This window comes from Neophocaena asiaeorientalis, unplaced genomic scaffold, assembly GCF_003031525.2.
Source record: "Neophocaena asiaeorientalis asiaeorientalis breed wild unplaced genomic scaffold, Neophocaena_asiaeorientalis_V1.1 scaffold15, whole genome shotgun sequence".
In the NCBI taxonomy this organism is placed as follows: Eukaryota; Metazoa; Chordata; class Mammalia; order Artiodactyla; family Phocoenidae; genus Neophocaena; species Neophocaena asiaeorientalis.
In genome coordinates, this window is record NW_020185328.1 from 277,428 (window position 1) to 293,718 (window position 16,291).

The 16,291-nt window shown below is 33.9% G+C and overlaps 1 protein-coding gene across 1 annotated transcript in view; it reads right to left on the bottom strand.

Annotated features, from left to right (window-relative positions):
- Positions 1–331: 331 nt before the first annotated feature.
- The window catches only part of DNAI4 (dynein axonemal intermediate chain 4), a 116,747-nt gene continuing 100,787 nt past the window's right edge, over positions 332–16,291 (bottom strand). Inside the window, 4 exon segments of the mRNA XM_024734627.1 lie at positions 332–594; positions 9,147–9,303; positions 12,039–12,265; positions 12,910–13,008. Coding sequence (XP_024590395.1) covers positions 532–594; positions 9,147–9,303; positions 12,039–12,265; positions 12,910–13,008 — 546 coding nt within the window. The 3' untranslated portion in view covers positions 332–531.

Consider the following 16,291-nt stretch of genomic DNA (forward strand, 5'->3'; position numbering starts at 1 on the left):
TAGTCTAACAATATTCTATAGTTTCAGCTCTCAGATCTAAGAGTATAAAATTCTTATTTAAAATTGGGTATGAAAATCCAGTATTCTCACAATACTAACACCTGCAAAATTCATAAACCCTGGAAAACACAGCTCAGAAAGCAGAAGATTTAAAAGTGTATGGAACTTTGTCTTAATAAAGATTCTGGTTTAAATAATTCTAATACTTTCCAAGCGTTGCTTCTAAAGGAATAACAATTTCTAACTTATCTGGATATTTTATAAGTACATATATGTACTTGGACTATGACTAAGAAAAAGAATAGAAATAAATTTTTAAAAATTAAGAAAAACCCAGTAAAACTCTTACAATTAGCTTAAATCACAAACTAATCACATTTTCTGAAGTAAAAGTTCATTAAGTTTATATTAAATTTAGATGGAAGTTATACATCAAATATTGTGTTCTATAATCAAAATCCCAGCTCACTGCATACAAACCAGACTATTGGATATTAAACACTGTTCCTTTAAACAACAACAAAAAAGATACTACTGATGATGAATTATGCTTTGATTTGACTTGGGTCCAAGCAAAGTATTTATTATATCTCCCTGAGAAGAAAAAAAAAAGGTCACACAATTACAATGCAATAAAACACAAATTAAGAGGTAAAGTAGTCTTTAAAATGCCATTTAAAATTTATAAGCTAGTGATACACATATAAAGGGCATCCAATAAGATTGTAAAATGAAACAAACCAAGGTAAGTTTAAATAATAACATTTACTTCCTACTATGAACCTTCTCTTTCCTATGAGAGATTCTCTTAATGAAGTTTGAAAAACAATTTTATAAGGATTCAGTAAAGGGACAATTTTGGCAGCTCCTGTTTAGCTTTAATGCTTAAATCTGTTTTCTCATCTGTAAAATAACTTTTAATCTTGATGCTATCTTAAGCTCTTTGTTGATCTGTAGTGTTTGATTTAGAGAGAGTAAAATGTCTGAATTTCTATATGGATTTTGTATTTCATTTAATAATAATGATCTTTGTACTAAAAGGGTAAATGAAACCAAAGATGGGAGGTGAGTTTTCAAGAAAGACATAGTGAAAAGATGGGAATTGGAAGCAGAAGACTAGAGTTTTCTCTATCACATATAGGTGATCTTGAGGAAATCACTGATATCTGGGAATCTTAGTTTCTTTGAATGCATAATGGAAATATTAACATCCACTTCCAAAAACTGTTGTAAGAGGTGAATGAGCTAATGTAGGTGAAAGTGTTTTATAAACTCTAAAGAGTTATAAACACCTTAGATAATACATAAGTCAGTTCCTGTCTTTTAACCTATACTATACTCTTTGGTACTTCCCCATCCTTTAAGCTGTGACACATCAAATCAGTTGCTAAGTTGCTTCTCAAACCCACCTAAATCTAGTTCAGTCTGTCACTTGGGCAAACGTAGTAGATCATTACTGTAGTTTGTTCACAGTTGTATTCTTAGTGCCTAAAACAGACCCTGTCATATAGTGTATACTCAGTAAATATTTATTGAATGAACAGTCTATTTTTTCTGTCTTCAGTGTCTCTCAACATTAATATGTGTATATATATATATACACACACACACACGCATGTGTGTGTGTGTTTATATTTTTGACAATTTCACTTATCTTTTTGTTTTCCCTTTAATTTGGGAAAAAATGTACACTCAAAAGTACAGAGGAAAAGATGGCAAACATTTGTATACTGAAACATAAGAGTAGATACAGTATTTAGGAGTGATTCTCTACAGGCTGCCTCCAGAAAAGGAGTTGGTTTGTGCCACTGAAATTAGCTTCTGCCAAGTGCTTAAGCCATAATTCTGTTCGATGCAAGAATTAGGCCCCCATCAACCAAACCCCATCACACCAGGAGAGGAGTTGGTGCTTCAACAAACAATAAATGCTAATGTGGCGGTAAATCCTGTCACAAAGTTATAACTGCAAGGCTTGGACCCCAACTGCCTGTTCATGTCAGGCATCATCATCACAAAGTTATAACTGCAAGGCTTGGACCCCAACTACATCACAAAGTTATAACTACAAGGCTTGCTACATCACAAAGTTATAACTGCAAGGCTTGGACCCCAACTGCCTGTTCATGTCAGGCATCAGGCTGATGTTACCCTTAACCATGAGCACTGAGTCAGTAGGATAGGGCTAGAGCCAATGTTCTGCCATGCCCTATCACAATAATACTCTGACCCTTGATCACATTGGGAGGGTCCATAGTTTCAGAAATTATGTCACTTAAAACCTCCTCCACAGCCCAAGGATCAAAGTCCTTCTCCTGCTGTGCAAGGCCACAGAAAGTGATGGGCAATGAGAATATGAGTGGGTGTTGTGGTCCTAAAATTGCTATTGATCCCATCTCCGTGGGTTTTCCTCAGTGAACCCTGCTCCAGTACACTTTATGCGTGGGCTGTCTGGTACTTTGCCTTTGTGAAACACATATTTACCCCAAATCAACAAACATCATCTTTGCCTTGAATATTTTCTAATAAAAGAAATAAAATTTTACTGATGAAATTCTCTTTGTACCCTTCCCCAATCCTATTCTTCCCTCATCTTTCACTTCCCAGAGGCAGCCTTTATCATAAATTTGATGTACATCTTTCCTATATAGTGAAATCATATGACTTCCAAAATTTTGATTAACTCTTGGTTAAAATTAATGAAGAAATTGTAGGTCATAATGTTACTCGGTAAGACATCTTGATGGGAAATAATGGTTTGACATTAATTACTTTAAGACTTTAAATAACTTTTATGATTATAATTCTTCTCTGAAAAGCTAAGGAGGAGGCGTATCAGTTAAGCTTGTGGTTAAAAACCTGATTAATAAGTTTTTGTTTAATCTCTCAGAAATATAACCCTGAACCTTTAAAATATAATGGCCAAAAAGAACGAAAAACTTATTTGTATTAGGAAATTGTATTTATTTACTAATGTATGGAATATATTTGTTAAAAGAAAATTTTGCTCAGCAGCACTGAAATCATTAACACACATGCACACACACACACGTTTGTCGAAAACATTCAGACTCTCTGAGCTTAGCCTTCTGCTTACAGAGCATACTGCTCAAAATAAAAGATGTCTCTGATTCAAATCAAAACAAAAATGAAATATTTTTCTTTCACATTCCAGTCTATATTCTTTTCTTTTACTAACTATAAATAGAGCCAGTAAAGGACATAATTTTGATTTTTGTGTTTAAATAATATTACATAAATCATAACATATTGTATTTACCTTCCTGCAATTTGCTTTTGTCACTCAACACTGTGTTTTTTAAGGTTTATTCAAAATTTGTCATATTGACACATTGAAATATATATCATTTAAACTTCTGTATTGTAATCACTCATGTAATTATGCCATATTTTATTTACCCAGTCTCCCACTGATGATCATTTAGATTGCTTCCAATTTATCAATATAGAAACAAAGCTGTTATGAACATTCTTTTCTCATTTGCATGTCTTTCAGACCACTACCAACAAATTAAACAAAGCCCTGGGAGATATACAGAATCCAAACAGATGTCATTTAAACATCAAGAACAATTATAGTCCTACCAGATAGGAAAACTGTAGTAATTTAGAATTAACGACACAGTCAATAAATGAACTGAAATAAATCAAGTAATGCAGCAACACATTCAGGGTTGCAGCCTTCCATGAGAAGATGGAATATGCTGGTAATATATAATTAGACTTGAGGAGACACGGGCTTTGAGACGATTCCATATGGAGGGCATTGACAAATCAACTGTAAAATAGGGCTCAGCCTGGCAGCCAAGGTAGTCTGGAAAATGCCCTTAAACATCTACCATCAATATGCATCTCAGCCAGTTAAGAAAATAATCTCCAAAGCTACCTGGAATGTTTCACTTGTTTCTTTATTGGGAAAACATATTTTTTAGCCTGAGAAGAATAAAAGTTGTGTATAGAAATAATGTAGCAAATCAAACAGGTAATTTTAATACTTTTGTATTAAGGAATTTGTACATATTTGGAATTTTAAATATTCATTACATATAAAAGAATTTGTCATATTTGATTGTCTAACAAATAAATTTGTCTAATTTTAATGTGTGATTGGATAACTGATTTAGACTTGTAATCATATATTTAAAAATTATTAATTTGTAAAGAGCACTGAAACATTTAGGAAAGTTTAAGATACAGCATATTCAATATTTTAAATATATTAAATTAATAAAAATTCCTTAAGTATCTGAGATTTGTTGGCCCTAAGACAATTGAAGTACTTAAAAATCCATAAATGTAATTTAAAGAATTTAGAGAAATTTAATTGTTACAAAAACTCACTTAAAAGTAGGTATTAAAGTTTCCTAGACTTAGAATAATAAAATATATAATCTAAATGTAAGAGCTTAAGGTGACCTAAAGTTTTTTTAAAATTTTGTAACATATTTGAATGTGAATGTTTGAAATGAATCTAGACTGAGTAATCTTCTCTATGTCTAAAAGAAACATTAAAAAAAACTCACATTGCTACCTTATACATGTCTCCTGGTACACATGTGCAAGAGAATCTCGACATATTCCCATGACCCTTGCATAACAATTCCTGGGCTTCCCTGGTGGCGCAGTGGTTGAGAGTCCGCCTGCCAATGCAGGAGACACGGGTTCGTGCCCCGGTCCGGGAAGATCCCACGTGCTGCGGAGCGGCTGGGCCCGTGAGCCATGGCCGCTGGGCCTGCGCTCCGGAGCCTGTGCTCTGCAACGGGAGAGGCCACAGCAGTGAGAGGCCTGCATACCAGGGAAAAAAAAAAAAAGAAGAATTCCTAGTTCCCTACAACTCTGCTAATACTTGATATTGGCTAATATTTTAATTTTTGTAAATCTGATCAATATGAACTGGTATCTTATATAACTTTAATTGCACATCCCCTCATTATTAGTGAGAATGAATATTGCTTCACAAGTTTATTTGATAATCTAGTTTCCTCTACTCTGAGTTAATATTTTATACGTTGCCTATTTAAAAAATTGAGTTCTTATTGTTTTGTAGGAGTTCTTTATACATTTTGGATATTAAATGTCTTTTATATATCTTGGAAATTTCTTCTTCCAATCTGTTTCATTTAACTTGGCATATGGAATCCTGAACAGAAAATGTTAATTTTGACATAATAATCATACAAAGAATAATTGAGATTTGTTGAGAGCTTACTATGTGCCAGCAACAGTTCTAACCACTTTGCACATATTCACTCAATCTCTTTTTTTTTTTTGCGGTACGCAGGCCTCTCACTGTTGTGGCCTCTCCCGTTGCGGAGCACAGGCTCCAGACGCGCAGCCTCAGTGACCATGGCTCATGGGCCTAGCCGCTCCACGGCATGTGGGATCTTCCCGGACCAGGGCACGAACCCATGTCCCCTGCATCGGCAGGCGGACTCGCAACCACTGCGCCACCAGGGAAGCCCTCAATCTTTCTAACAACCTTTGATTCTGGTACCAATATTATACCCATTTTACAAATAAAGAAAAGGAAAAAAATTGAAAAAATTAGGGGATTTGGGGTGGTCATTTAAAAAAAAATCTATCCTTGACCTTAAATGTATTATCCTACATTTTCTTCTATGAGTTCGTTTACTTTTCACAGTCTTCAATCCATTTGGAGTTCACCATTGTACAAAATGTGAGATGGGGATCTAATGTTTCCCCCCTATGTCACTTCTCAAATTGTAAACCTTAAATGGCTTTCCATAATCTATAGAATAAAGTTCAAATTCCTCATCATGGCTGTCATACATTTTCTGGTCCCAGATGGCCCAACTGGCCCTTTTCTTGCTTTTATCTCAAGCAATCTCTTTACCAGTCAAAAAAATCTACTCACCATTTCCACATGAAAAGTGCCATGGACCTTTTCAATTCCATATCTTTGCTTAAACCTTTCACTCAGTCTGGAATAACAATTCTACTCTCTTGTCTACAAGAGAAAATCCTAGTCCTCCAAAACACAGTTGAAATTTAATCTCCTGTGCGAAAGCCTTCCCCATAACATTCTTATTTTTTCCTTTTCTTCTTCCTATTCTCCTTTCAAAAGTCAACTGTTGTCCTGCTCTGTGCTCCTATAGGAGTTTGTTTATTTTGTTCTTTATGACTCGATTATGTTTCTTAAGCATATGTTGCTTCTTTCTTAGAAACTATATTCTTTTTGTTTATAGGTTTGTTCATTCACACATCTGTTCAACATTTGCTGAATGCCTATTATGTGCTAGCACCTATTATGTGCTAGCGCTATGCTAGATACTTGAACATACAATTTTCAAGCAGCTCAAACTAGTAAGAAAGACATGTATACAAAATATTATAAATTATATTGATAAACTGTTGTAGTACTTGATAGGTCCTGCAGAAAAATATATGTGATGAAAAGAATCAACATGCTAATGCTTATAGATTCCCTTCTACCAGTACACCAACACATACTAAGAAAAATTTTGAAACAATTCAAGTCTCCCTGCCCACTGCCCCAAGTTCAGAGCTTGTGGACAAGTTCTTAGAGCTCTTCTGGGATAGAACTGAAAGAATTACAGAGACAAAAAGGGATGGATTTAGGCCTTGAAGATATATTTAGGGTTTGAGAGATATGGACAGAAGAAGAAAAAGGAGTACTATGAACTACATATTTGGATCCATTTTAATGTTTCTTTGAGAGGCTTAAATAAAGAATAGAATTCTCTTTTAATTTCTTTTGGTAGTTGAGCTGTGTATCTTAAACAAGTTCCACTGTGGGCACAAACATCCCCATCCTCTTAAAATATCTTGCGTTCAATGAATGTGTGAGAAATTGAAAATATTAAAATGTTTTATATGGAAAAAATAAGCCATTAGGGGTGCACATCTCAGAGCAGACTAAAATTGTTATGTAAGGAGACCAATGTATTTTTTAAATTACTTTATGTAGTGTAATGATTTGTAAAATGGATAAGTAAAAGACTAAAATTCATTCATGATCCTACCCCTAAAAAATAATGCTTCTAACATGTTGAATTTTTCTCTAGTTTTTCAATGCATATTTATTCAAAAACATCTATTGACTAACTACTACAAGCCAGACACTGTACTAGGTCACAGGGATATAGCCCAGAGCAAAAGAGACAAAATTCACTGTTTACGTGGCACTTATAATCTAGCTGTGGAAGACTAGCAATTAACAAAATAAATCAATAAAGAATATGGTATATACCAAGTAAGTGTTACTACGAAAAATAAGTTATGGAAGAGTATTGAATAGGGAGTGTGGGCAAGAGTAGAGGTTGCAATTTTAAATAAGGTGGCCAGTGAAGACTTCACTAAGAAAGTGACATTTCAGCAAAGACTTGCAGTGGGTAGAGGAACAAACTGTGTGGATTTTAGGGAGAGGGAATGACAAGTACAAAGTCCCAAGCAAGCTAGTATGTATGTAGGTAGGTATTCTCTGTTTGTTTCCTTGCTTGTTTGTTTGTTTAACATTTATAGTCCATATGGTTGGGGTAGAACTGCACCTCTGACATGTGCCCCTAATCTAATCAGTACATCTGACTTTCCTGGTCATATTTCCCTCTGGTTGGATATTTAGATTGTTTCTTTTTTCTTTTTCTCTTTTTTTCTTTCATTTTCTTTCTTTTTCTTTTTTCCTCATCCCATCACAAAATATGCTATAACTAATTGCTTTGATTGCCTTTATGAATATTTCTGTAGGACAGAGTCTCAAAAGTGGACAATTCTGGTTCAGATTGCCAAATTGCTTCCAAAGAAGTTATACCAATTTCTATTTCAACCATCAGTATAGGAGAGGACCTATCTTATAAAATTTTTGCCAGGAATAAGTAGTCCAATTTAAAAAAACTTTGTTAATTTGATATATGAGAATGGTATCACATTTTAATTTAACAATTTTTTATTAGTGAGGTTAAATTTTTAAATATATTTACTAGCCATTTTTTGTGAATGAACTGTTCCTGACCATTACTCACGCTTCTATTGGAGTCTTAATGTTTTTTCTTATTGATTTGTACATATTTTTAATATTTTTAACATGTTGATATATTCATGATAATAATTACCAGATTACTCCTTAAAATAGAAATGTAAACATAAACAGAAAAAATTAAAAAGCTGTCTTGAAAATAATGGGCATCTATATGGTATATATACAATGGAATATTACTCAGCCATAAAAAAATAAAATTTTGCCATTTGCAACAACATGGATGGACCTGGAGGGCATTATGCTTAGTGAAGTAAGTCAGAGAAAAATAAACACTATATGTTTTCACATATATGTGGAATCTAAAAAATAAAACAAATGAATGAATGTAGCAAAACAGAAACAAGACTCATAGATACAGAGAACAAATTAGTGGTTACCGGTGGGGAGAGGGGAGGGGAAAGGAGCAGATAAGAGAAGGGGATTAAGAGGTACAAATTACCAGGTATAAAATAAATAAGATACAAGGATATAGTGTACAACACAGGACATATACCCAACATTTTATAATAACTTTAAGTATACTCTATAAAAATATCAAATCACTATGTTGTACACCTGAAACTAATATAACATTGTAAATCAACTATACTTCAATTTAAAATTTTTTTAAAACAAGAAATAAGTAAATATATAATTACATAAATAATTCTTAAAATAATGGGCATCTAGTAATCTAACGGACTTGCTTGTCAAAGTTTTACAACAAAGTTTTGATATTTGAAAATCAGAGTAAGGGAAGAGGGTAATGCTAAACCAACAGAAACAAATGCCAATTTGTTGGATAATATCTAAAAATATTTCTTGTAAAAGTCTGAATATTTGCAGTAAGCAGTCCCAACCATATACTAGGGACAATTTTAAGTTCTTTCATATAATATTTATAATTATTCTGCCCAACAACATTATTTAATTTTACAGATAGAGAATGTGAGACTCAAAGAAAATAAGCCTAGTAGGGGCCACGCCTAGTAGGTAGCAACTCTTGGGACTTACATTCTTTCCATTGCACCACACTTAACATACGTTTAAGAAATGTAAATCTCTTCCATGCCACAAAATTACAACGGAATAAAATCATAGAATGACATAAATTTTGACTTTTGAGTCTTACCCGGTTAGAGTCCAAAGCAGGGGGCATATTTCTTAATTCATACACAGCAACTTGTCCATCACTGTCTCCCACCAGAAGGCAATCTGTTTGCTTAGTGAAGAGAACAGTTGTGAACTTGATTCCAGGGTTAGCAACATTCACAATCAGAGGGTCCAAACTGTAATGAAATATTTTATTTGTAAATTTAGTTGTTGTTAATATGTTCTTTTTAGATATGGACTAAGAAAAATCTGAGATATTTGTGATTTCATGTAACAAAAACCAAAAGCTTCTTTATGTGTTTCCAAAAGCAAAAAAACTGCTTCTGACTCTTTATTCAATCAAAACTTTCATTTTTTCAATAAACTAATTTCAACGAAATAAATTAAAGCAGTTCACAATTAAGATGTGAACTCATAATTTAAACTCCCATGATGAGTAATTTTATGCATTAACTTGGTCAAACACAAGTCTACACATTGCTGTGAAGTATCTTTTTTTTTTTTTAGATATGATTAACTTAAATCAGTAGAATTTGAATAAAGCAGATTACCCTCTGCAAAGTGAGTTGGCCGCATCCAATCTGTTGAAAGCCTTAAAAGAAAAGACTGAGGTCCCTGAAGTAGAATAAAATTCTGCCTCCAGACTACCTTTGTACTCAATACTGCAACATGGACTCCTCTGATGGAAATTCCAGGTTGCCAGCCTGTCATGCCGGCTTGGGACTTGCCAGGTCCCACAATCATGTGAGCCAATATTTTTAAATCTCTCTCTCTCTCTTTATTGGTTTAGTTTCTCTGAAGATCCCTAATACAACTCCTTAAATAATAAATGTCTCTTAACAGAAGGATGTTTTGATCCAAATGAACCCCTGGAACATAAATGAATCTCGGGCTTCCCTGGTGGCGCAGTGGTTTAGAATCTGTCTGCCTATGCAGGGGACATGGGTTCAAGCCCTGGTCCGGGAAGATCCCACATCCCTATGGAGCAACTAAGCCTGTGCACCACAACTACTGAGCCTGTGTGCCACAACTACTGAGCCCGCATGCCTAGAGCCCGTGCTCTGCAAGAAGAGAAGCCATGGCAATAAGAAGCCCATACATCACAATGAAGAGTAGCCCCTACTCACCACAACTAAAGAAAGCTTGCAGGCAGCAATGAAGACCCAACGCAGCCAAAAATAAAATAAAATAAATTTATTTTAAAAAATTAAAAATTAAATTAAATGAATCTGAACAAGATTGAAAACCTTGTTCAAAGGTTCTTTCCTACTCTTGGTTATCCAAAGCAATCCATTGACACCCTTATAAAATAAGAGCAGCAGTCACTTGCATACTTCTGAAGAAATGTTGCCCTGGGAACTACAATTTTACTAGAAAAAATAAAATCAGAGGTAGGATCATTTAAGTAGCCACTTTCTACCTTAGTCATCTCATACTCAAAAATAAATTGCTTTGTGTTGTAATCCTTGATTTTGGGGTCAAACTGTTTTATAGAACAAGCCATGATGCAAATTTCCAATTACTAAATTATTAATCTCTAGGAAAAAATTTGCAATTAATAATAAACCCATTGAATTTTATGTCATTTATTTTAAACAAGAATGCATTTCCATGCTTCATCTGCTAATAACTTGCCTAAAGATCTATAATATTTTCCAATATTGAAATATTGATTGAATAAGTATTACAGAACCATTAAACACTTTATTCCAGCGTTGTATAAACTTTCATATTAAAAAGGATAGATGGCCTAGATGGCACTCTCATAACTTTGGTGTAACACTTAAAATAAGAAATTTTAATTAAATGCATGCCCCTTCAAATATGTTTTAAAGCAAGGTAAGAGAGTAAGTAAATATTATAAAAAATACTTATTTTGCTCCCTTTCTTTATCTTATTATAGAAAGTCTTTAGTTAATTAGACACAATTAGAACAGTGTCTCTCTGCATTCTTCCACAAACCAGGCAATGACAAAGAATTCAAGCTAGTTATGATATCCTATATCAGCCTGTAAAAGTTTATGGAGAGGGCTTTCCTGGTGGCGCAGTGGTTGAGGGTCCGCCTGCTGATGCAGGAGACACGGGTTCGTGCCCCGGTTCTGGGAAGATCCCACATGCCGCGGAGCGGCTGGGTCCGTGAGCCATGGCCACTGAGCCTGCGCGTCTGGAGCCTGTGCTCCGCAACGGGAGAGGCCACAACAGTGAGAGGCCCGCATACCACAAAAACAAAAAGTTTATGTAGATGGAGTAAGGTAACCTATTTTCATTCAAATATTTTTCATTCAAATATTTTTTAAATGACATATGGTATAAGTAATTAACATTAATATATTATTCTATTTTAGAATATGGTAATTTCAAGAATTATCTGGGTGTTTTAAATGTGCTCTGAAATGTTGGCATGTTATTTCAGTATTTCCATTTAAATTGCTCTTGTAATATTTTTGCACAAAAAGGACTAAGAAAGACTATTTTGGTTGAAGAAAAGGAAAAAATAATTTGTTCATATTTTAATGTCTTCTGTGGAAACACTAGGGATGAATTTTGTTGGTACAGTTATTAATTCCGGATATTTGAAGCAGTAGTGAACAGCTGACAAGAATTAAGCAAACATGGATATTGAAAAGTTAAAACACCTTCTTTCCACGTGAATGCTTTGCAAACTTTTTTCCCATGTCATAATTTTATACTACATTCCTTGTTTTTCTTAAATAAAATAATACTTTGCAGGTTCAAAACTATATTTATTATCCTGGCATATCTCTTTATTCACAAAGGACTCTCACAGTGTAAACTATTACTTGTCTTAAAGTAACTACAGTTCTCTCTAACCAATGTCAGTACTATCAGGTATCATTTAGATTGAACTGCTTCTATTAGAAATAACTCCAAGAAAAATATTAACACTTACGTGCTGAAGTGAAGGTCCCAAATCTCCACTCTGCTCTCGTTTGCAGCTGCAAATATATAGGATGATTTTGGAGACCAGGCAACATCATAAACAACATAAGTAGTTGGATAAAAACTCAAAAATGGCTTAAGATTATCATGTTGCCATATAATAATGCCCCAATCTGCAGAACAGCTTAAGAATACATCATGACAAAATGGATTCCATGCTATTTTATACACTGGACCCTGGAATTAGAAAAATAAATTAAAATACATAGGTAAGTAGGATTTAACCTCTTATACTTTAAACTTGACCAACAAATTAAAAATGCAGAGATTTCTAAAAGCTTATATACCATGTAATTATTGTGTGGGTATTATTTTAGCTGAAAATAAGGCCATAAATTGAATCTCTTCCTTAAATTATGCCATTCAGAAACATAAAAATATAGTTGCTACAATACTCACTAAATATTAATACATATTATACTACTTTTAAAAATATAAAGAATGTTAAGGAAAATAAATAGAAATAAGGGAGAAAATGAAGAAAGCATAGTTGGAACAATCATAAAAAATGTGGAGAATAGGTATATGCCAGAGACAATTTCACTCTGGGATCAGCATGTCAACATAAGCAAAGTCGCTTAGAAACAAATAAAAATTGTGGCTTCTGCAACTGGCAAGAAGAAATCAAGGATACCTAGAAGCCAAATTAAATGACCCCCATGTTATTGGTGTTTTCTGTATAAGAAAGCACTTAATTCAAGCTGGTATTTTTAACTCTGAAGTTGTAAATTATTGCATAAAAAATGCTGTGCCTAATGATACTATTTTTTTCAGAAATATTGCAAGATAAAATTTTCCATACCTACTATAATTAAACTAACCTTGTGTCCTCTGTAGGTATCTAGATATTGCTCATTATATGAACAAGAACATTTGTGAATATGACCTTCTTCAGTGCCAGCCAAATAGATATTTGTGTCCTATAACACAAAAAAATCAAAATGCATTTGCTTGTGATATATTAGTAAATGTGCTAAATAGAAGATTAGATGATTCAAGATCTCTTAGAGACAATTCAAGAACCAAACTAGAAATACTATCTAGAAGACAGTTGATTGTTGTCTTTTTCTTTCTATCATGATTTTACAATAATCAAATTACCTTGAAGGACTACTGTGCAAAGAAAATACAGACGTTTTTCTTTGCTGGAATAAAGGGTAGAAATTTGTATCCTGTCTAGAAATTACATGAACAAACACTGGCTTAAAATGAAGAAGAAACTTCTAACATTTAGAGCTACCTGACAATGGAACTAACAATCCAGGGAAATAGTAAGTGTTCTTTCATTTGAACTAGTCAAAGAGAAGACAAATGACTTAACAATAACAATTTATGTACATAATGCTGAAGAAATTATTCTTGCTGGGAATGAGAGATTGAACTAGATGGAGTCTCAGACATCTTTTAACTCTAAATGTATGTAACAAATAGGGATTTAAAATGTAGTTTCTACAATGAAGTCATAATCAAAAAGTCTGAAAGTCAGTGCTCTAAGTCCTGACTATGTACAGTCAGCCTCACCTGGGAGCATTGTGCAGTGGCAGAATTTCAGGCCCTGTCCCAGACCTACTGAATCAGAATCTGCATTTTAACAAGATTCCCAAGTAATTTGTAAGTACACTGAAATATGAGACCCACTGCTTAGCATACACCAGAACTTAAGAATGCAATTACTAGGTTATGTTGCATATGTAGTTTAAATTACACAATAAAGTATAATGTTTTCCCCAAAGTAGTACTACCGATTTACATTCAGCAATATATAAAATTTCCCTTTGACACACATTCTCTTCAATAGTTGGTTACATCAGAAATCTTAAATTTTGCCATTCTATTAGGTATAAAATTATTTACACCTAATGGTTTTAAGTTCCATTTATATGGATATTAACAAGGTTGAGCACATTTTTATAAATAAAGAAAAAAGAATGAAAAGAATTGAAAACAGTCTCAGAGACCTCTGGGACAACATTAAACGCACCAACATTCGAATTATAGGGCTCCCAGAAGAAGAGAAAAAGGAAGGGACTGAGAAAATATTTGAAGAGATTATACTTGAAAACTTCCCTAATATGGGAAAGTAAATAGTTAATCAAGTCCAGGAAGCACAGAGAGTCCCATACAGGATAAATCCAAGGAGAAACAAGCCAAGACACATATTAGTCAAACTATCAAAAATTAAATACAAAGAAAAAGTATTAAAAGCAGCAAGGGAAAAACAGCAAATAACATACAAGGGAATCCCCATAAGGTTAACAGCTGATCTTTCAGCAGAAACTCTGCAAGCCAGAAGGGGGTGGCAGGACATACTTAGAGTGATGAAGGGGAAAAACCTACAACCAAGATTACTCTATCCAGCAAGGATCTCATTCAGATTTGATGGAGAAATTAGAAGCTTTACAGACAAGCAAAAGCTAAGAGAATTCAGCACCACCAAACAAGCTTCACAACAAATGCTAAAGGAACTTCTCTAGGCAGGAAACATGAGAGAAGGAAAAGACCTACAATAACAAACCCAAAACAATTAAGAAAATGGTAATAGGAACATACAGATTGATAACTACCTTAAATGTAAATGGATTAAATGCTCCAACCAAAAAATATAGGCTGGCTGAATGGATACAAAAACAAGACCCATATATATGTTGTCTACAAGAGACCCACTTGAGACCTAGGGGCACATATAGACTGAAAGTGACGGGATAAAAAAAGATATCCCATGCAAATGGAAATCAAAAGAAAGCTGGAGTAGCAATTCCTATATCAGACAAAATAGACTAAAAAATAAAGACTATTACAAGAGACAAAGAAGGACATTATGTAATGATCAAGGGATCAATCCAAGAAGAAGATATAACAATTGTAAATATTTATGCACCCAACATAGGAGCACCTCAATACATAAGGCAAATTCTAACAGCCATAAAAGGGGAAATTGACAGTGACAAAATCATAGTAGGGGACGTTAACAGCCCACTTTCACCAATGGACAGATCATCCAAAATGAAAATAAGTAAGGAAACACAAGCTTTAAATGATACATTAACCAAGATGGACTTAATTGATATTTATAGGATATTCCATCCAAGAAAACAGAATACACTTTCTTCTCAAGTGGTAATTCTCCAGGATAGATCATATCTTGGGACACAAATCAAGCGTTGGTAAATTTAAGAAAATTGAAATCGTATCAAGCATCTTTTCCAACCGCAGTGCTATGAGACTGGATATCAATTACAAGAAAAATTCTGTAAAAAATACAAAAACATGGAGGCTAAACATACACTCCTAAATAACCAAGAGATCACTTAAAAAATTAAGGAGGAAATCAAAAAATACCTCGAAGCAAATGACAATGAACACACGACAACCCAAAACCTATGGGATGCAGCAAAAGCAGATCTACAAGGGAAGTTTATAGCAGTACAATCTTATCTCAAGAAACAAGAAACACCTCAAATAAACAACCAAAACTAGCACCTAAAGCAATTAGAGAAAGAAGAACAAAAAATCCAAAGTTAGCCGAAGAAAAGAAACCATAAAGATCAGATCAGAAATAAATGAAAAAGAAATGAAGGAAACAATAGCACAGATCAATGCAACTAAAAGCTGGTTCCTTGAGAGGATAAACAAGATTTATAAACCATTAGCCAGACTAATCAAGAAAAAAAGAAAGACCCAAATAAATAGAATTAGAAATTAAAAAGAAGTAACAACTGACACTGCAGAAATACAAAGGATCAAGAAAGAGTGCTGCAACCAACTATATGCCAATAAAATGGACAACCTGGAAGAAATGGACAAATTCTTAGAAAAGCACAACCTTCTGAGACAGAACCAGGAAGAAATAGAAAATATAAACAGATCAATCACAAGCACTGAAATTGAGACTTTGATTAAAAACCTTCCAACAAACAAAAGTCCAGGACCAGATGGCTTCACGGGTGAATTCTATCAAACATTTAGAGAAGAGTTAACACCTATACTTCTCAAACTCTTCCAAAATATAGCAGAGGGAGAAACACACCCAAACTCATTGTACACGAGAACAGAAAATTTCACAATTTGTATGGAAACACAAATGACCCTCCACAGCCAAAGCAATCTTGAGAAAGAAAAACGGAGCCGGAGGAATCAGGCTCCCTGACTTCAGACTATACTACAAAGCTACAGTAATCAAGACAGTATGGTACTGGCACAAAA